The sequence below is a fragment of the Mus caroli genome, unplaced genomic scaffold (assembly GCF_978045245.1).
Source record: "Mus caroli unplaced genomic scaffold, Mus_caroli_1 scaffold_8, whole genome shotgun sequence".
In the NCBI taxonomy this organism is placed as follows: domain Eukaryota; kingdom Metazoa; phylum Chordata; class Mammalia; order Rodentia; family Muridae; genus Mus; species Mus caroli.
Window position 1 is genome coordinate 34,468,326 of NW_028227263.1, and position 22,757 is coordinate 34,491,082.

Sequence of the window (22,757 nt, forward strand, 5' to 3'; positions counted from 1 at the left end):
TTCTGACATGTGGGGATCCTGCTCTCAAGGAGACACTTGGGTAGAGAAGGGACTACCCCTGTGTCCCATTTGGGACAGGAAATGGGGAGAAACCTCCATAGTTTGACTGGGCGTGCTGATGCGCTCTGCACCCAAGGTAGGCCCTCAGCAAGTGGGCTAATACACAGCTGGCATCTGGCCCATGCCACTGACATATTGGGTGGAGTAGTTTGCCATTGTACAGGATCACCACCCCAAGGTCCTGATCACCAGCAGGATCCAGATGCCACCAAAGCATCTTCATGCATTTTTAGGGCTCCCTTCAGTTGAGAATCAAAGAAAGAAGGAGTCAAAGTCAGTCGGCTCTGTGCTTTAGAAGGGGCTGGTAGCATGGACACCTGAATAGTGTCTGTATCACAGAAGCTTAAGGAGATGCTTAAGCCATTTTATGAAAGTTCCTAAGGAAGTGTGCTGAGGCTATATGATGGGCGTAAATGAATTCTCCAATCTGATTTTCCCAGCTAACTGCATTGTCACACTGCCTTTGTCCCAGGTGCTTTTGCTAAAGCCTGCTGGCTGCTGCGGGTGAGCCCTGGAAGGGCAGCTCTTTGCTGGAGCCCTCAAGGGCAGTGCTGTGTTAATATGCTGGGAATTTAAGTAGAGCTGGCCCTTCTAAATCAATCACCAGGACAGCTTTATATTTTTCCTTTGCTCAAAAAAATACACTATTCAGTGCAGTTACATGTGTGGGAGTAAGGTTGGCTTGGGTGAAGGACGCTGAAAAGGAAAATTTCATAACATTTTCACTGCAGGAAAAGGGACTCGCCACCTTAGTTCTTACAGAACTGGTGACAGAAAATATCAGCGTCTATGTATTATCTCTGCGATCCTCAGAATGGCCTAAGCCGTTCAGAAGTTGCTCAGTTTTATTTGGCCAGGGCATTATAGATGCTTAACAAGTGTGGGTTAAACAAAAGGCTAAATAGGAGATCAGTCAAAGCTCTTTAAGGGGATGTTCACAAAGTGGAATGAGCCAATATTTGCCTCCTTGCCCCTTTGGGGGTTTTCTATGATGGCAAGGTCCACCCTGGCACATAGAACCTAAGAGAACTGCTCACAGTGTGAATCTCAACCTTCATGATGTATATACATAGTAGTAGAGCCCCTGAGAGGCCATGACAATGATGCCCCTGCTGTAGGAAGTGGATAAGAAGATGAGCTGATGAGCATGCCTCTTCTGCCCAGCGTTTGCTGGGCAGGAATGAAGAGAGAAGGCTGGCCATCAAGGACTATGGGGTTTAGAAGGGTATGTGCTTGGGTTTGTTTCCAAGGAAAGCGATAAACACGTATGTTTTGAGACTAAGAGGAAGAAAAACCAGAGAAAGAGATCAGCATTCAGATAAAGAGAGAAATAAACTAAGCCACATCCCAGGTTGGGAATGAGTGAGGACAGGAGGGGATGCAATCCCAGGATAGGAGGTGAGGCTGGTCCTGGACCACATGGGCTGCCTTGCCAGTGAGTGGGACATCTGTGGGAGAACAGAGAGCCTCAATGCTACCCAAGTGCCCCAAGATGATGCTAGTTAGAGTGGGGTGGGCTGTTTGAAGTTGAAGGTCATGTCTATGCTAGCCTTATTTGCATATGGCACATAACCTTTCATATTAGGAACAACCTAAGCTCTTAAAGCAGTGCTGTACCAGCAAGAGATAGAGCTTTATTGTTTCTGGGATGGTGAGCAGATAAATGTTCGGTCTAGCTCACTCTGTGTCCTGGGGGTAATAGTCAGATCCTTGTCCTGAGGACAGTCAGTTATCCACTGGATTCGATGAAAAATGATGATTGGAGGATCGGGAAGTACGGATTATGAAGAAGGCATTGGGGAACAAGTCTGGATGAATGTCCAAGTTATTTATTAATACATTAGTCTGATAGATTAATATGTTTGAGTGCCTGTTTTGTGCCAAGTGGTAGGTATGATGATCAGTAGGTAATGGTCAGAAGACATGGTAATTGTCCTCAGGGAACTTGGTCTCTAATAGGGAACAGTGGTACAAAGGTGACACTGTCACCTAGCACAGAGCACTAGTTACCCCTATGCCAACTTCCCTATAACCATAGTTAGTCCTGTTTTCACAGACAGGTAAACAGAATGACGTCTGAGTGTATTCATTTTCTGTATCACAAGCAGGTGGGAACAGAGGCTGGAGTCTAGGCAATGTGGATGTGGGCAGAGTCTCCTATACCAACCCTTCCCCCTCTTCATATTAGCTCAGTCCCCTTGGCATAGACTTCCAGAGTTCCCCGTACTTTTTCTAGGGTCATGCTTTCAATTTGGTAACTCTATTTTTGCACGGTATTGTGGGGGAGGGAGCTTAACCAAATGGCTGCCCATCAGCCAGGCTTGTCATGCCCTCCTGAAACACATGACCTCAGAATCTCCGTGGTCTACAGTAACCAATGTTTCTCGGCCATGCTACATGTCCATTTCTTTTCTGACCTTCTCTTTCTTCTGCAGCATTTTGCCAAAAGCAGCTGGAAAAAAAAAAGCTTGCTCTTCATCTATGAGTCATCAGTCCTCCAAAAGCTGTCTAGAAGCCATCACTACCTTTATGGGCTCCACGGACAGCATCCTCACTGTGGACTTATTGGCTTCAAAGTCAGTGTCCCGTATTTTAAGATTTGACCATACCCCTCGTCTACAGTCAGTTTCTATGGGCTGGTGAAATTGGTGAATTTCTAGCTGTCAGAGCTTGCTTTATGGTCACCATGGGTCAGTCACATCCATCTGGGATGCCCAGGTTCCAGGGTAAAAATGGATAAGATAAAATGCTGGTCCCCAGGATAGTGGAGGTAGGAGAAGCAGTGGACTTGTAGAAGAGGGGATCTAGTGAGAGTCCCATAGGCATGGTAGAAAGGTTGTGAGTCTCCAGTCTTATTATTTCTGTCTCCTGATCATTGTTATCTAGCATATAATAGAGTCCACAGCAGTGGGTCTGCCAGATCTTGGACTTGAAACTCCAATATTGAACTTACTAAATCTCTCTCATATGAGTACTCCATATACATGATCTATGCACATTTATCCATATATATATATATATATATATATATACATGCATATATAAATATATACATGTATATTACTCTATATAACATATATAGAGAGATGGGGTGATGGGTCACATTATAGCTCTGAAATCTAATTGGATATGAGTGGTCAAAGCTAGACAAGGAGCTACATCTGACATATTTGATATTGGATATGTAACATTGGAGGACAGTTCAAGGGTACTCTGAGGAGGAGCAACCATTTTGATCACTCTGAGAGTCTAAGCTAACGATCCCAGCCCAGTGACACTGCTTCAGGGCCACTTGGCCACTCTGCTGAGTTCACAGTGGGAAGCAGCAGCCAAGCTTCATTGTTGGCCCTCTCTGTTCTGCCCCAAGTTCAAAGCCACCCACTCTACTGGTGCTCTGCACACATGCAACTGGCACTGTCTAGAGTCTAGACTGAACTGGAGGTGCTACCTAAGTCACCTGCAGCCTAGCATTGCTTTTTAGGCACTATGGGTATTTTAACTAAGATTCCAGAAAGTCCTTAGATGTATCAACAGAGCATAGTGTGAGGCCACCAGCCACTACCAGCATGCTGTCTTCAGGATGACTCTTCTCATTTCCCTCCTCACCACCCAATAGAATCCTGTGCTGTATACTTCTGTGCCTTTGATCTGGGCAAATTATCCCACTCTAGACTGACCTCAAATCTCATCACTTACTGGCCTCCCTGGGCCATCACTGTACTCTAACCAGTCCCCTGCTACAAGCCTGACCAGGAGAATATTCTAGACATCTTGCTACATGTGGTGAATCAGTTCAAGGGAGGAGGAACACGTCTAGCTCGCATGTCTAGCTCCTCTCTGCTTTGAGAGCCTGGCCTTTTAGAAGGGGGTTACCAAAGTTGAACAAGATCATCCATCATTACAAACCTCTTCCCATAAGACTTGGGGACTTGTGAGCTTAAAGTCACCTATTCACAGGAGAGATGAGTTGGGGTGGGGGTGCCCAGTTAGAAGCCTTACACATGGCTGCCAGTTACAGAGATAACCCTGGGACTATGCTTCCCTCTCTCCCCTGCCTGGACTTGGTGCTGAAGTTGGTGACACACCCCCAACTCCTGATTTATTGGCAGTGCACTGTGGCCCTGAGCACAGTAATGAACCTCTGTGTCAAGGGATTAATGACCAATAACCAAACCTTTAAATCAGTGCACCCTGTCTGCAGAGGCCTGTGGCTCATCCTTGGGTAAATAGGACAAAAAGCCCATTTCTAATACATTTTCTGGATGTCACAACACCGCTCTATAAATTGAGATCGAGTAAAGCAAACCTCCAAGTCCTCCCTCCTCCCCCACCCCTGCCATTTCTCACTCGTTGACTGTGGCTTGCCTGAATCACCTACAACAGTCAGAATCAGAAGGGGCCATAGGCATGGAGAGGGCAGCATCCTCACTGTACTGTCACATGCTCTCATGTGGCGACCCTAGTCACTGTCAGGGCCTTGCTCTTGCTCTGAAGACCCTGTGGCCACACGTAGGGGTTTCCATATTTTCCTTTTTCACCATACTACCCCTACATTTTGTGACTATGCTCTTCAGTGTCTCCTTAAATACAGCTATTTTCTGTCTTGGCTACACACTAGAATCTTCTCTAATAATCCCTGTGCTGGGTACTTTTCTTGTCACTGTGACCAGACACTGAACCAAAAGACTCTTAAGCAAGGGAGGTTAAGGGAACATAATTCCTGGTGGAGAGGAAGGCATGGCAGACTCATGGGCAGGGGTGTGTAGCCTGGACTCTTTACCCTTGATACCCATGATAACTTGGTGGAATGGGAAACAGGAAGCAGATAAGTGGGGTTGGACTTTTTCAAGCCCTGCTTCCAGTGACCCACTTTCTCTAACAAGTCTCTAGCTCCTGAAATTTCCCAAACCTTCTAGAGCAGCTTCCTCCAGCTGGAGACCAACTGTTCAAACATGTGTGCCTACGGGGAATGTTTCACATTCAAACCATGACAGTCCCCAGGCCTAGCCCCACTCCCAAGTCAGTATCTTATAGCTTTTAACTACACTCCCCAGAAGACTGAGATATGCAGCAAGGGTGGGGACCCTTAGCTTGGTGGCATTAGAATTTTAAGAATCCTCCAGCCTCATACACTGTGCATTTGTCATCTTTCTGTTAGATGGCCCACTCACAGTTTGACCCTCCCCTCGGTTGCCTCGTTTTGACTCTTGCTATCATGAGGCTCCCTGGTATGTGGTCCTCCCCACAGAGAGCTGGCTCCTCAACCTGTGTCAGGCTTCAGTAGTCTTCATACTATCCCTTCTTGATGTCCAAAGAAATAGCCTTAAGTCTTGTGTACCCTAAGCCCTGTCTAGCCAGGACTAGCCAAACACAGTTATTTTCTTCCCTGTGGTTCTAGAACATATTGTGGGGAGCATCTTACTGTGGTTTTCCTTTTTCTATTTCACCCCCTCTCCAACCTCAGGCAGGTATCAGCCAAATATCACTAATATCCTTCCATACCAGAAGCCACATGTCTCTGAGATACCTTATATTCAAGGACACAGAATCCATAGAGCAACAGTGTTGCCAAGGAAACAGTAGTGGGGAGAGGGGAGGGGACAAAGCTCTGATGCCTGTGCCCAGTGATAGGAAGAGATCCAGTACTAAAGCTGTGTCCAAAATAGCATCTATGGCTTGTGGTGGCCCGAATGTTCCCCATGTGCTTGTGCATTTGAACATTTGGTCCCCAGTCAATGGCATTGTTTGGGGGAAGTTAGGGAACCTTTAGGAGGTGGAGCCTTGCTGCAGGAAGTACATCACTAGGGGTGAGCTTTCAGGGTTTATAACTTTGTCTCCCTTTCCACTCTTCTCCCTACTTCCTGTGTGACAATAACAATGTGACCAGCCAGCTTCCTGCTCTGGGCCTTCCCTGCCATTATGGACTCTATCCCTTTGGAACGATAAGATGAAATTAACCCTTGTTTCCCTCCTTGCTGGTTGATCAGGATGTCTTATCCCAGCAGCAGAAATATGACTAATATCTATCCTTAAGGATGTTCACCAGGTTCCTGCTTTGTGTGGAGGGTTCTGGAACTTCCATAGAGGCTACAGCGTGAAGTGTGCAAGTGGGGATGTGAAGACTGGAAGACTTGCAGATTGGCCAAGGCCAAGGATGCCAGAGGTGGAAGGCCAGAAACGGAGGGAAAGCTAAGGAAGGTTTGCCTAGCCATGGTGTCCGATGAGAGATGCTTCCTGCAAGGTCTCACAATGTAGCTCCAGCTGGCCTTGAACTCACAGAGGTCCACTTGCCTCTGCCTCCTGAGTGCTGAGACTACAGGAAGTCATCTCCAAACCTGGCTTAACTGTCAGTCTTTTTTTTTTTTAAAGTTCTTTATAAACTTTTATTCCAACAAAATATCTAATGACACTGAATTATAAGAAAGAAAAATATCTGCAGGACAGGTTTTGGGGAAGGGCCCAGGCCCCAACCCATAGTGACCTCAGAGACCTTTCTGATGCCCAGGACACAGTAGCGAGTAGCTGGTAGGAATAGTTCTGACTGTGCTCTTGGTGGTTTTAAAGGGAAGAGTTTGCAATGTCCCTCGGGAGCCAAATTCTGCTTTGCCAACCTCACCGAGAGATGGGCTGTGTAGAGACGAAGCTTTGGCTTCAACCCAGGGCTGCTGAGGAGCAAGAGGACCTTGGGACTTCCAGCTGCAGAAGGGAGATGCAGGCCTGGAACTGTTAGGAATCTAGCCTAGCTGGGCACATCCTCCAGGCAGTAAAAGAGGAGGCCTCCTCGAGACCTTGTCAGATTATTTCCCCAAACTGCATGTAGCCTGTTTCCCCGACTTCAGAGATGGAAGGTAACCTTGAGCATGGAGAAGGTGCCTAGCAGAAGCCTTAATAAACCCACACAAAAAGAGGGATTTTTTTTCTTCTCCCCTCTCCCTTCCTATGCTCTTCATCTCCCCTGTGATAGTCCTGCCAGTCAGTGACCTTTGAAAGCTATGAAGGATGAATGCTGTGACCCATCCACATACCTACAGGATGGGAACTCTGGTGTGATGGTTTGTATATGCTTGGCCCAGGCCACGGCACCATTACGAGGTGTGGCCCTGTTGGAGTAGGTGTGTCACTATGGGCATGGACTTTAAGACCCTCATCCTAGTTGGCTGGGAACTAGTCTTCTCCTGTTTGCCCTTGGAACAAGATGTAGAACTCTCAGTTCCTCCCCCATCATGCCTGCCTAGATGCTGCCATGCTCCCATCTTGGGGGTTCATTGCCTCAACTTGGTCCTGTGGTCCTGAGGATAGCAATGTGTGAAGAGGGCTCTGGACTCCGTGGCTGACTTCAGCTTGGCTGCTCATCATTACTCCTGGCTCTGGCCTGGAAAGGTGACAGCACCACTTGTGTGAGACCTAGACCCAGATGTTTGTTCTTGGAGTTGCAGGTGATTTTTCTTTCCCCATCAAGCCCCAGAATAAAATGCCAGTCAGGTGTGCAGCCCTGCTGAGCTGTGCAGGGCTGAGCAGAGAAAGGATACAATCCATCATTACAGCTGGAGAGGAGCTGAGTGGTCAGGGTATCATTTCTATGCCCCTGGAGGTTTGTGAAGCATCAAGACAGGATAAGAGCCCGCCTCTGCCTCTGACAGTTACTGGCAGGATGCTGCTGTCTCAGCATTCCTGGCCACTGTGTGCTATTGGTCTTTTATTAAGGGGGCTCTAGTATGTAGTCTATGTCCTATGGGGGCTCCATAGGACCATGTGGAAGCCAGTTTCCTGGCACTCCCTGGCACCTTCCAGCCTACTCACTGGAGGTGAGGGGATGCAGGAAACTAGATGTGGGATGTGAGTGGTCCTGGGTCTGGCTCCAGAGTCAAACTACAGTTTAAATCTTAGCTGCTAGTCACTGATGTGCGGCTTTGGATGTATCATTTAGTTCCTCTCAAATAATTTAATTTTCCTCAGTCCTTCATAAGCTAAATGAGTGATAATGGTAATACAGGTAGAAATTCAAAATCTGAAATGCCCTATGATCTGAATCTTTTAAAAATTTATTTAATTTAATTATTTTATTTATTTATTTATTTATTCATTCATTTTATATCCTGCTCACTGCCCCCATCCTGGTCACCCCCTCCCACAATCTTTCCCCTATCCTCTGTTCCCCTTCTCCTCTGAGTGGATGGGTCTCCACTGGGGAATCCCCCCACCCTGGCCCTTCAAATCTCTGTGAGGCAAGGCCCATCCTCTCCCACTGAGACCAGACAAGGCAGCCTGGCTAGAAGAACATATCCCACAAACAGGCAACAGCGTTTGGGACAGCCCCTACTCCAGCTGTTCAGGACCCACATGAAGACCAAGCTTCACATCTGCTACATATGTGTGGGGAGGCCGAGGTCTAGCCCATGTATGTCCTTTGGTTGGTGCTTTATTCTCTCAGAGACTGATCTGAAACTTTTCGAGTACTCACACAGAAAATCCCATGCCTGACCTTCTGTGAGAGGTAGCTGCCTACAGAGTCGCCTTTAGACAATGTAAATAAAGTATGTATGAGTCATAAACCTTGTGTTTAAACGTGGGTCCCATCTCCAAGATAATTCTTTATGAATGTATAGGCTGATATTATAAAAATCCTTTTAAAGCTCTGAAACCAGAAGCACGGTGTTCCCGGTTGTAGATATGGGGGACTCAAACCCTGTGCCTGACCCATAGCCCTATTAGGGTTAAATGAGATAGGTGGTGTGAGCCCCTTTTGATCTAGTATAGTCTAATCACAGGTATTTCCGCTTGACTATCAGCAGTCGAAACCAGGAACTCCTGACAAAGGTGCTCCTGAGATTTTGAACCAGGCAATTTAACTGTACTAAGGGGTGCTGTGTACTCTCCCCCGGGTGCCAGGAACCTCTCCTTCTCTAAGTCATAACTAAAAAGTTTCTGTTCAGGCATCCCAAATGACCCCTAGTAAGCAGAACTATCCCCTTAACCTGCTTTGGAGACCACAGCTCTCAATCACTTCTTGCTTCAACTTTCAAAGCCCCTCATTGCTCTGGAAGCATGGCCATGCTTACTGGGCCTGTGGGCATTGAACAAGGGGTATCTTGCACAAAACTATTCCCTATTTTATGTGTCCAGGCCAGTTATTGATTCAGTGTGCTACTGGCTGGGCTTCTGAGATGTCCAAGGGAAGACCGGAGGGAGTCTTCCTTGCCAAATCCATCTCTGTGATCTGCCTGCTTCCTGGTTCCACTGATTGTTGACTTTTTAAATGACAAACAACTGTCTGTCCCTATTACGATCTTCCGAGACTCTGGAGCAATAATCAGCTCTGGTGACAGCTGTAGCAGCGAGTAAGTGCACACATACCTCTCAAAGCATCTCCCCAGGCACTTTAGAGCAGCTAAGTGGATAAAACTGATTTCAGCTATTGCCTGGGTGGCCAATTTGTGTCTGTGGACCCCGCCCTGGAGATGAGAGGCAGGCCCTGGTGACAGGAGGCAGGAAGGGAGAGAAGTGACTGGTCCCTGGCCATCCTTCTTTTGCAGGTCATGCTTCTGAGCCTAGATCCTGGTTTCCATCGTGACCATTGAGAGCTCCCCTGTCCTGCGATCATTTGGCTTTAGTCTTAAGGACCTAAACGACTGTCTTACTCTCTGGAGAAAGCACAAGTGACAGGTTGAGGCCGTGCACTTTTGCACATTCAGCAAAGGCCTTGGGAACTGGTGACTTTTTGTTTCTGGCTCAAAGGTGGAAGAGTTGAGCAAGCCAGAGAGGGGTGGGGGGAACCCATGTGCCATGGGTGGACTCAGTGACATTGCTTCCTGGTGTGTGGCTGGCTTGTTCATTACTCTTTTGTTGCTGTGACAAAGAGGCTGGCAAGAAACGACTCAAGGAATGAAAATGAACTGTGGCTCATGGTATGAGGCTTGAGCCTGTTGGGGAACGGCCAGCATGACTGGGAAAACATGAAGCAACTGGTCTTCCTGCCCACAGTCAGGAAGCAGAAAGGGAAGCTGCTGCTCAGCTTGCTGTCTCTTTTTTATACCCAGCCTAGGGTTCCAGGGTGAGTCTCCCTCCCCAGTTAAGTTTTCCTAGGACTTCATCACACATACACCCCTAGGTAATTCTCAGTCCCATCCAGTTGACATAGAAGATGGACCATCCCACTCAATCTCCTAGATTTAGCTGTGCTTTGACCACACCAGAACTACATCTTCCTCACTTCTGTATACCCAGAACTCAACTTAAAGATTGATTTCTTATTTGGATGGATGGATAAATGTGATGGTGAGCTGCACAACTGTTGAAGCTTCCTACTGGTGTCAAATTCTTCCTCAACACCAATAAACTAGAATTCTTAACTGGTCCTCAGCTTCCCTTGGTGCAGTCTAGAAACCCAGGCCACAGAGGGAACGTCCTTGGGCTCACAGTAGAAACTCATGTATTGGCCATGGCTAGCTTGACAAAGTGTCTCTTATGTTCTGGTTACATCTTCATGTTGAACTGGGAATAGCACCGTTTACCTCTGCTTAGAACTTTGGTCATTATCATCCTTTGCCCTGAAATGAGAGCAATCAGTAAGGCTGGTGATTTTGATGTCTTCATCCCTGCATTTACTAAGCTGATGAGCTGTAAGATGACATTAGAGGACTAGATTGGGTCATAGTACTTGTCCCTCTGTCTCCACCTACTTCTTCCTACCCAGGAAGGCTACTTTGTAGCACATTTTGCTGAGCTCCTGTGTTCTCCCGCCTCTGGTTGGGTTTTGCTAATAGTCAGCTTGCTAATGAATTGACCAGAGTGGGGGAGAGGGGGAAAGAGGCAATTTTGTAATTCTGGCCAGGGCTGCCTTAGTAGAAATCTTGGTGCTGAGACTCCAGTGAGCTTCCCTGGTAGATGGTACTTCACATATTGTGATACACTCATTGCTGGAAGCACGGCATGTATTATATGACTTTCAGAGACAGATCCCTGAGTTGCTGAGGCCTGTCTCTAAAACTTCATTCTCTCACCTTTCTTCTTTGCTGGATCACTCAGCATCCCTTCAGTGTAGTAAGTAAGTCATAGCTATGAGTCCTCATTGCAGAGGAGGGTAGACCTGAGGCTTCCCTAGTAAACCTCAAAGCTAAAAGTGCATCTTCCCCTTCACAACACTTGCTAGCCCCTGCTGTGTACAGTCTTAATAGAGAAGGAAATTCTCTGTCTTTTACTTCCCAGACCCCTCAATGCTGGATGCTCCCCAAAGGCAGGGCCTGAGCCTTTGTGCTTTGTGTCTCCCGGCCAAATGCAGTATCTGGCACAAAATATTTATGAAGGAAGTCAGCGAGTCTGCACATAATTGATTCAAGAGGTACTTCCAAAGCTGTGGGTGGTAAAATCAATTTAAAAGGTTATGGCCAATGTTTTTCAATGCAAGAATAGAATAGAAATGGAGTGTGCCGTACAGTGAGGGCAAGTTTTATTTCTTGAAAGTTTTGTCTCCACTCTACACACGGACCAAATGCTCTCCTGGATTAAAAGTTGAAAGGCTTTCTTGCTATCCACTGTCCCAGTTGAAAGTCTGAAAGTCACTGGATATAAAAATCAGGCATCTCTCCTCACCAAGGACTCTTTGCCAGCCAGCTGGTGACAATGAGCACTTAACCCCCATTTCTCTGGCCATTGACATTTAACCTTTTGCTGCTTCTCTTCACCCCCCAGAATGTGTACTACACAAGCAGCCAGCAGATCCACGTGGGTATCCTGAGCCCCACTGTGGATGACGATGACAACCGGTGTCTGGTGGACGTCAACAGCCGGCCACGTCTCATCGAGTGCAGTTACGCCAAGGCCAAGAGGATGAAGCTGCACTGGCAGTTCTCCCAGGTAGAAGTCACTGTAGAGATGAGGCTCCTCCTCAGGGCAGTGTCTGGACCATTTGTAAAGGAAGATCTCCATATAAATGACCATAGGGCTTCCTTTCCCTGGTCACCACAATTTGGGGGCTCATGTTTAACATTTTACCTTTCCTTGGCCACTCTGTCTCTCATTATGGAATAGCATCCCTGGGTTCAAACACCAAGTTTTCAATAGACTCTGTCCCAAGAGCTCCCCACCACAGAAAGTCTGCTGTTAGAGTCAGTTTCTGCCTGTGGATGGGAGTGCTGGCCTTCTAGGAGGCAAGGCTGATTGTTACAGGATGTGAGGAAGCCCATATGGTCCTAGAACTCCAGGGTACCTGGGGCCCTGAACAGAGTCAGGCAAGGGCAGGAGCGACTGTCAACATCCAGGAGACTAGGTGGCTGAAGCCCATCATTCAAACCTTCCAGCCTGTTGCTTCTGCCATAAGGAAGAAGGATGTTGTCGTGGGTGGGGCTGACTTTGATCGAATTGCTGACCCATGCATGGGGGTGGAGGGTGCTGGTAATGGGAGATGTATCATACTCTGAGGTGTCTTTTGTCTGTCGTCTGGGGTATAGAAATTGGGTATCTTCCAAGATGCCTTCCTCATAGTAAGTGAGTAGTGGAGGTCAGTACTAAACAGCAAGCTCAAATCAAGATCATAGGTTTAAGGGCTAGTTAGAGACTAGGAATGAGAGCCGGGGCCAGGAAAGTAGGCAAGAAGGTGATTTATAAGGAACCAAGTGAGTTCATCACAGGCAGGTAGAGGGTGCTTTGGCAGGTCTGAGTGCAGGCCAGGTAAGCCTGCAACGTGTGAAGGATTCAATGAAAAGAAGCAGGGATGAGAGACTTTGTTAGTTCCCATCATGGCACCTTGCCAACCATTGTCAGGTCTCACTTCCAGTACGAGTAGCAGCTAGCATTGCACCATGTCCATCGCTGCTCATAAAACACTCTGCAATTCCCTTTTATACTTCTAATCATGACATGGCATTGGAAGTGGCCAAGGTTGGGACTGGGAAGGCTAGGGTTGGGACTGGGGTGTGACATTTGTTTCTTCCTACTTTATATCCTGTTGAAACCTAAATTCCCCAGGCATGCCCTGTTGCTGATCTGCACTGTACCTGGCAAGATACTTGTCCCTGTCCCCTGCTAGCCATGTGTCCCAGAGGGACACAGATTGGAGCTTCCTTCCCTCAAGTTCACAGGCAGGAAGAGGCTCAGCATGGTGTGGTTGAGGAAGATTCTGGGATCTGGGTGTGTGGAAAATACAGCTATGGTTGCCTGTCCCAGGCCAGGAACAAAGCAAGCTTACAGATTAGGGACAAAAATTGGGGGAAGGTATTCCCTGGGAAGTGGGTGGGGCTGACTTTGGTAGGATGAAAACAGATTCATGCCTGAGACTTCAAGGCCTGAAGCCACTCCTGCTGCATTCTGCTAGGCCTGCTGGGCCCCTAAGTTTGGCTTGGAATGAATCAGGAAGTTAAGAAATGAGTGGGACAGAACTGCTGGCTTTTCAGAAGCTAGGGTACTGGAACACTGCAAGTGTTCCATCTGATAGAGGAAACAGCATGAGCCAGAAGCTGAGCCATCAAACCTACACCGAGTCAATACTCTGTGTGGCCTGAACCTGGAGGACACGGGGTGGGGTAAGGGGTGACCAGAGCAAGGTCTGGAAGGTGACACTGGGTGTCATCACAGAGTTTACTAGGAAGTGGAAGGCTGTGCAGCTCCAGGGCACATTGAAGTCTAGGCTTTCAAAGACCCCTCTGGTGGAGACTGGGGAGCTGGCTTAGAAGTTTCAAAAAAGGAAGAGACAGTATGGAGAGTTAGCAGGAGATTGAAATTCAGTTTGAAACTTAGATATGCTCAATTCTCTCTGCACCATGACCTTGGGGGCCCTCAGAATCCTGACCTACCTCAAGACCACTGCCCAGGCAGCATCTGAGACTGACCCAAGGGTCTCAGACTTTAATCCTTGGGCTAATTGTATTTACAGGTGTGGCTGAGCCCCAGTATAGGTGAGCGTCCCTGAAGGCATGGAGACAGTTGCTTTTGGGCCATCTTGACATCACCTATAGGAGTCACAGGCCAGCAGAAGGGTGTAGGGGACTTGGCATCACCCAATGTGACTACTCTTGTTTCACCTAATCTCCCAGATCCCTTTTCAGGCTTTGAAAGGCAACTCTGGAAACAGCAAGTTGACAGCTCTGTCTGTCAGTCTGTCTGTAAACTTCAACCTCAAGGCAAAATTATCTCCCAGTGAGCTCTCTCCTTTCTCCATTTCAGAATGTAGTCTTGAGCAGGTAGCCCTACAGGACTCCTACCTGAATGGACTCATTGACCAGCCAAGCAGACAGTGCTGCTTTGTAGCACTCTGGGAGGGAGGCAGGCAGTGTTCTCCACTTCAGCACATGTCTAATGAAAACTGCCTAGGTGCTCTGGCAACCGCATCTCTGACCCCTCAACCAAATAGAACTGTTTGGAAGGAATATCTCTAAATTCTTAGTTTGCAAACCCAGCATAGCCCCTCTCATTCACTATTCAATAATGACTAGATGTGCAATTTCTGTTTGATGTACAATGATCGATATTTAGCAGGAGACCTGGAATCCATCTGTCCACTGCTCATTGACAAAGGCTTACTGCTCACAAGGCCAAAGCCAGCCTGGAGCCTCTTAAATGATTAAAGTCCTGTGCTTAAGCTTGGGAGATAGCTCAGTCAGTAAACTGCTTGCCTCGCAAGCACAAAGACCTAAGTTCGATACTCAGTACCCACATAAAAGCAAACAAGAAAATGAGTGTGAGAGTGTAAACTTGTAATCCCAGAGCTGAGAGACTAGCCAGCCTAGCTGAATCAATGAGCACCAGGGTCACTGAGAGGCCCTGTCCTAGGACATGCACACATATACATCATCTTGTGCTCAGGCTAATGTTCTTGTAACATATTTTGCAAATTATGCAGTGACCTGACCAACTAGAATGTTCTGCTGCAGAAGCTGAGCAGGAAGGAGATTTCTCGGGATGCATTTGGAATCACTTTTCTGGTTTCAAAGTATGCATTATTTACTCTTCTTAGGACCACATTTAAACTTCACAGATACCCTGAATTAATTTAAAAACAAATCAGTGGTATTCTCTTAGGTTTTACACACACACACACATACACACACACACACACACACACACACACACACACACATTTGCATATCTCTGTTCCATCTCATACCTTGCTTTTCTGTTTAACAAATAGTTTGTGCCCACTCTAACCTCTCCAAGCCCTTCTGAATTTCCAATGTTTCTGGCTGAACTGAGATGCTGACATTCTGAAACCACATTTGATGAAAACATCTCCTGGCAACGCTGATGTACAGGGCTCTGATGAGCAATTTTCTGATGATGAACATTCTTTCTTTCAGTCGTTCATCAAACATTTATTGAGCACAGGGGTTTGGCAGGGGGGATGCAAACGTGAATCAGACATGGCCTCTGCCCTGGAGGAGCTCGTGGGCATGTAAACACACAACAAAACAGGCTGATGAGAGCAGAAACTGAGGGCTAAACAGAGCTCTGGAAGCCCAGGGTGACTGGCTCCATGTGAAGAACACAAGAGTGGGCGAATGTGTGTGATTTGTTTGATCTGGCTGTTGAAAGTTTATAGAAATAGTTCCTAGATGTCAGAAGGGAAGAGTGCTCCCCAAACAGAAGCTCCACCTAGGCAAAGACACAACAAAACCAAGCATCCTTTCAGAAGATCTATCTACTGTGTGGCATGGGTAGAGTTTAGAGTGAGATGGAGTAGGTGCCTTGTGTGTGTGTGTGTGTGTGTGTGTGTGTGTGTGTGTGTGTGTGTGTGTAAGCCATACCCTATTTTAGATTTCACCAAGCAAAAGGAGGGACTAGGGAACCTTTTAAGGTGTGGCAGTTAATTTCCATTACGATAGTGAGAAAGGATTGTTGGATTCATAGTTCTAGGTCAACTCAGCTCTATTGATGGCCTCCTGAAGGGTGTGGCATCAACATAGCTAGAGATGGGAACTCACAATAAAATGGAGCTCAGGCTACCTTTGGTGAAAACATGTTTTCATGAGAACCAACACAAGGGTTCTACAGAGGACAAGGCCCTCTGTGACCTAAGGACCTCCAGATAGGCCCCACCTCTAAAAGTCCTCATCACTGCAACACTACCATGGCCAGGACACAGATGTCACTACAAGAAGACAAACCTTGTCCAAACCATAGTAGTATCCCTGGTGAGATCAGGAAGATAGTCATGACATCTAGGTAGCGTAGAAGAGAAGAGGCTAGAGGTGGGGGTTAGGTAAGGAAGAGGCCTGCTCCATCATCCTCAGGGTAGCTGGGAGGATTTGGTAGCCATGGAGAGAGCTGTTGGGAGGACTTTGTGAGACATATCAGTATTCCGTTGGTCACAGTGATGATTTAGTGATAGTGGCTGGGCAGGAGTTAGATTAATAATTCATAATGACCCCTAGCTCTGGATTTGAAGAACAGTTGGTAAGGTGCCTCCTCTCCAAATAGCCGTCACTTCTATCCACATACTGAAACCTCCTTAACATGGGAAATAGTAGGTGTTTGTTGCTTTGTATGCATTTTCTAACTCCTAATCCCCAGACCCATTAAAGAAATCTCCAAACTGCCTATCCCCTGGTATTGTAAATTCTTATTAATTAAGTGTACAGCTTTCACTCTTCTGAGAGTTCCCTTCAACTTAGGATTTGAAGGACATTCTAAAATCCTGGGATATAGCATTAGTGATAAACGTGTTTTGGTGACCTGTGGACCAGGAAAAGAAGAAGGAAGCAGCAGACACTATGTCACCAGAAGGACATCAGTAGAGCAAAGAATGGTCTGCCAAGGCCACCCAACCCTGACCCCCTCTGTGGCTTTCCAATAGTTAACCCAATGCTAGAGTCATCTCTATGAGACATTGCCAGAACATCCCAAGAAGGTTACTGTGATGTGTGTCCTCTAAGTTCCAGCTTCCCCACTGCCCTCATATACTTGTGAATGGCAGTGAAAGGGACAGGCATGCTGAAGACCAGAAAGATGGCAAGCAGCTCTGAGTTCTCCATGAGTTTCAAGGACTGGCTGGTGTGGAGAGGAACAGGCTTCTTCCATGGAGCTCTGCAGATCAGAGAGGCAACACTCAAGAGCCAGGGTTGGAGTTGTCCGTGATGTTGGTAGATCCCTGAGGGACCGAGCATTAGGATCCACAGAAGTTGAACTGGGTGGTTTTCACACCTTCCCAGACCTGAAACTCTGCTGAGCTAAGCTATTGAAGTTAGACTGGAGACAACAAGCTTTGTGTGCCATCTATAAGTCCCACTGGGCCAGCCCAAAGCAAAACCCTGCACACCAAGAATAAACCAAACTTCAATGAAGGTCTTCATCATATTTTGTGCCCACTCCCCTTTACATGATGGAATGGTGGCTGTTACCTGGTAGAATGATGATATTCTACCCAGGGCCACTCCCTTCAAGTGTCTGGAAGCATGGATAACAGGAATGCCTCTCACGATTTAGGCATCTCCACCAGAGGACAGAAATCCTGGGACAGAGTGGACACTGTCCTACTGTGCCTCTGCACTGCTATGACAAAACACCCACCAAAAGCAGTTTGGGGAGGAAAAGGTTAATTTGGCTTACACAGCCAAATCTTAGCCATCACTGAGTGAAGTGAGGGCAGGAACTCAAGTGGGAACCTAGAGGCAGAAGTTGATACAGAGGCCACAGAGGAACGCTGCTTACTGGCTTGCTCCTCATGGCTTGTCCATCCTGCTTTCTTACACAAATCCTGACCACCTGCATAGTGGTAGTGTTATGCACATTGGACCAGGCCTTCCCATATTAGCCATGAATCAAGAAAATGCCCCACAGCCTGTCTACAGGCCAATATAATAGGAGCAGTTTCTCAGTTGAGGTTACTTTCCCCCATATATGCCTAGGTTTGTGTCAACCAAAACAGACATACAATGTGCCATTGATCAAATGAAAGGGCCCTTTAAAATAAATGTATGAATCTTAGAGTCCTCCTGATCACCAGGTCTTCAACTAAATGTGTGCTAAAAACAAGCAAAACCTTACTTTCATTGGCCTTATTTACTATCCTTAGAAGCATGCAAACACATTTTGTGTGTGTGTGTGTGTGTGTGTGAGAGAGAGAGAGAGAGAGAGAGAGAGAGAGAGAGAGAGAGAGAGAGAGAGAGAGAGATATTCTCCCTATAACCAGATTTGTGACTAGTGTGGAAGAAATCTTTTATATTAAGCAGATGTGAGAGAGAGAGAGAGAGAGAGAGAGAGAGAGAGAGAGAGAGAGAGAGAGAGAGAGAGAGAGAGAGATATTCTCCCTATAACCAGATTTGTGACTAGTGTGGAAGAAATCTTTTATATTAAGCAGATGTTCTTATTCCACAGAGTGGAGTACAAATTGGTTTGAATATGTTTTGAAAGAGGAAATTTTGTCAGGCTCTATAGCTTGTACTTTATGCTAGCCAACCCCAACTGTCATTTCTTCATGGAAGTATTGATACAACTGAAAATCCGAGGTTACATGGAAGAAGGCCCACTTCCCAGCCCTGACTTGCTTCATTCTTGGAAGGAATGTCAGTAAGAGCAAAGGTGTCCATTGGTGCCAAGAAAGAGGAGTTTTAGGGAGTATAAGATGTCTGGGGAAAGCCCAGAGCCCAGCTTGCCTATTAAGGTTGGTTCTGCTTTCTGGGGTCTAATATGATAACCTGAAATGAGACAAACATTCTCCTGTAAAAACAAAAGCTATCTGCAGGCACGTTTCCCAGAGGCACTTCTAACCTTGCCCGAGTGTCCTCCACTCAGGCAAGGAGGCGCCCTGGACTTTCCCCAGCTCAGCCCCAAGCACTGTCAGCACATCCAGCCTCGAGAAGCTTTTGTGCTGAAAAGAAAGGGCTATCATCGGGTGTTTCATTATGGCTCTGGGATAAAGCAGCTTTTCATTTCCAGGTCACAGGAAAGGGTGCGAGTGGGACTGTCCAGTTCCCAGCGATTGACAACGCTTTGTTTAGAGCCTGTTTTCTTAGTTATTTTTAAAATTAGAGCAATCAGCATTTTCTTCTTCCTTCTCTTCCTGCAGTGATCAGGGCCAGGGGCAGATGTGATTGCTCAGCTCCCCAGAACTGCATGGGATTTTAAAAAGAATCAAATATTTATATAGTGTTTATAGCATGCTAGGCACTATACTAACCTTTTATAAGTAATACTTTGAAACCATGGCAGGCCTATGGAGCACCTGCAAACATGAGGAAACTGAGGCACAGACAGGTTAAGTGATTGTTAGAAGTCAGACACAGGGATGCTGTCTTAAGAGTCCATACACCGGGCTGGCTCTGTCTTTGTCTAGAAAAACCCATTAGTGAGAATTTGAGGCTGGGGTTTCCCTGCTAGGTCAAGCATGTGTGAATGAACAGAATCACAGCCATCCTGGTCAGCTCTCCGGGCACTTGCATCTCCGGACCCCTTTCTACCTGTCCTCGCTTACTTGATCTTGCAAATACCCATTTTCAGTCAATGGCCTCACACAGCAAGTCCCAGGCAGAATCCCACTTAGGCTTGGGTGAGGCCCTTGAAGGAAGAAAACACCGAAGTGCATATTGAACACAGTAAGTGTTGAATATTCATACTACATAAAGAACACTTTACTCTACAAAACACCTAATCTCGGGGTTTCTGTAACCAGGCCTAATGTCCTGCCCAAGCTTTGAAGTATTTGATTACCAATCATTAAGTACTTAACCCAGAAACTCCTCAACTCACTGAGCTTAAAGCCCAGGACTCACAGGGCTGCTTGCCTTTTGGAAAATTCATTAGCAAGGAAGGTGGGGTAGGAGCTCCCAGGGAAGCAGAAGTCTGTGAATCCAGGATCTAGGATCTGGTACAACTTGACTTCAGATGTGCATCCCACTATAAGGAAAGCCAGCCCAGGCAGGCAGCCCAGAAGCTCTGGGGGCAAGCCAGGCCTTTCCTAAACAGGGTCACAGATGCTGTTGATCCTTGCAAGCTGGACCCATACCAGAACTGCCACGAGGACAGCACTTGGGACATTCTCAGGCCATCTCTGAGACCTACCAAATCTGAAAGCAGGGTAGTGGTTGAGTTTCCTGAGCACTCCGGTGATTCTCCTCTCCAGTGGACGACACCTGGGCTTCGATCCTGATCCCAACACTGGCTAACCAGGTTCTGAGCCAGCTCCTGAACCTCCCAGCTCAATATCTAATTTTATGAAGTAATAATAATAAAAAAATCTTCAGCTCTAACTCTCAGAGCTACAGTAAGGAAGACACCCCAGCATGCACCTCCCAAGTAGGGCAAGGATTGTTTAATGCTATCTGACCCACACCTAGCTACCATCTGACATCCCTGTGGGGAAACTATAGTAGAGAGATCTGTGCCTTAGGGTTGCATGGGTGATGACTTCCACGTGTCCCAGTATCCATAGTCCTCTGTGTTAATATCTTGAGTGGTCCAAGATGGTAAGTGAGATGATAGACAGAAGCCCAGAATGGCTCAGCCATTCCCCAGGTCACATGACCAAGACCTGAGAAAGAGTCATTTCTTCCTTGTTTCTGCTTGGGACCTTTGTAGTCACTCCTTTAGAAGGACCCAAAAGGGAAACTGAAACAAGGGCAGGGACTGGCTCTAGGAACCGTTATTAGTATTCTTCGTCCTATACATTCAACTTCCGCTTTGGTTTTTAATGGCTTCTTCCATATTTAATTTGGTTTCTATTCCAATTAAGCCCTCTGTGTGCTGCGGCTTCTCTCCTGCCAGGTTTAATTGCCCTTATTTAAATTCTTTAATTAAAAGTATTGTGTGTTTGTAGATTCCGTAGTTGTAAGTATTAAACAAATAATTTTGATGACTGGACTGGTAAACCAAACAAGCAGCAGGGTCTTACATGGAGAGAGAAAGGCTCAGATCTCAGCATCCAGCCCCAGCCCCAGCTCCAGAGCCAAGAAACTGGCCCAGAACTGCAGGCTAAGCTGCCCCCCCACACACACACACACTCGGGGATTAGAACAAGAGTCAGCTAATACTTGTCCCAGCATCTTTCCTTCTTTCCCACTTAGCCCAGCCCAGAACCCAGAGTGGCCTGCTTACCATGTGGATCATACCTAGGAAGTATTGGCTCTGCCTCTCAGATCAAAGCCAGAGTTCAGAGGCACCCCCACACACACACACACTCATGGGCCTCATCTCTTCCCTTTTACCAATGCTTCCTCTGCCTTTGCATAAACGCAGCCCAAAAGTTCCCTAAGCCTCACCGGAAGCCCATTCCTGCCTCTGGGGCTTTTCATTAGGATCCTGGACCTGCCCCTGGACTGGCATCTCTCTCCCCCATGTTTCATCTCAGATCTCACCTTTAGTAGAGGATCTCCTGGCCACCTCTTTCACCTGGCAGTCATCTCCTGCCCCAGCTTGCCGAGTCTCCTGCTGAGCTCCATGATTTGAGGCATAGCCTCATCAGCTCCTCTCCTTGCCGGAATCTGCTGCCAACTCTCCCTCAAGAGCACAGTTGCCAGAAGAACAAAAAAGCCTTCTCTTTCTCTGTCATGCATACATTGCAGCAGCTGGGAAGTGTGTATGACCCTTGGTAGATGCTCATTAAATATTTGGCAGTGGCTGGAAGGATGTATGAATAACATCCCTTTAGAGAAGCCTCAAATTGAACAGACCAAACCTCTTCGAATTCACTGAGACATCTTCCTCTATTCCAGCACTGAGTACCACCAGCGCCTTTAGTCTAGCTACTACCTCAGAGATAAGCATGGTGTGTGTGGGGGTGGTGGTGATAGGGTTTGCTGGTTACTTATCTAGTGGAGAACAGGGAATGGGGAAGGTTCCCTGGGGTTCCAACTGCCCTCTATGTGGCATCTTGGGAAAATCTCCCAGCCTCTCAGGACCTTAGCCTCCAGTTCTACAAAATGAGGGCTCCTACTATCTCCCACTCTGGGAGGTTGGGGGTATTGTAAGAAACTCATAAGATTATTCAGGGAACACAAGAGGAAAGGTACTAAGAAAATGGCAAATAACTTTAGTTCCAGTGCAGTATCTACAGATCAAGACACAGATGGGAACAACGCCAGGCTGCTTCCTAGGGTGAGGAAGCTATGAGGAGAAGGAGTCAAAGCTTATTTGCAAGCCTGGTGAGTAGTAGGAAAATGGCTGGCATTTGCAGTGCCCAAGGCTGGTGCTAGCTCTACCACCAAAGATGGTTGGGCTGTATCCCATCCCCCAAGCATGGTTCCTGGAAGCATTGGAGGCAGCTCACTTTGTTCACAGAGCTCTTTCTGCTGAGGAGAGAGCTTCTGGCCTCATACACAGCGAATCAAGCAGTCAAGTGGTGTCCCCTCTACCTACCCCATTCCTGTTCTTGGACTTGAACCACTTCTTGTACACCCTTCTGGAAGGCCATAATGGCAATTTCTACCCAATGATCCAATATGGGATGTCTGCGGGGTGCTGAGCGCATGGGTTGGGTTGGGGCAGGTTAGGGCCTGGGAAATATCAGCCTTACATCTCTGAAGGAGACTCTTTTACTCCTTCCTCACTCTCTTGCCTTGAGAAGGTGCCCAAGGAAGGCCTGAACGGCAGGAGTGGCTGTGGGGAAAGGAGGGGCTACAGTTGTTTCTCTTCCACAATGTTTTCCAAGCTCTGGTGGCCTAGGAGATGTGAAGCAGCCCAACCTCACTGTTGGCAGGGCCTGCTTTTGGCCCCAGAGATGTTCTAAGAAGCCAAAATCTGCAACATAATGGATGGAGCTTGGTCCATCCCCATTT

The 22,757-nt window shown here is 47.1% G+C and overlaps 1 protein-coding gene across 1 annotated transcript in view; it reads left to right on the forward strand.

Annotated features, from left to right (window-relative positions):
* Galnt18 (polypeptide N-acetylgalactosaminyltransferase 18) overlaps positions 1-22,757 on the forward strand; it is a 318,219-nt gene that overhangs the window by 291,360 nt on the left and 4,102 nt on the right. Inside the window, exon 10 of the mRNA XM_021167493.3 lies at positions 11,749-11,913. Within this exon, the coding sequence (XP_021023152.1) occupies positions 11,749-11,913 (165 nt within the window). The remainder of the gene's footprint in view (positions 1-11,748; positions 11,914-22,757) is intronic.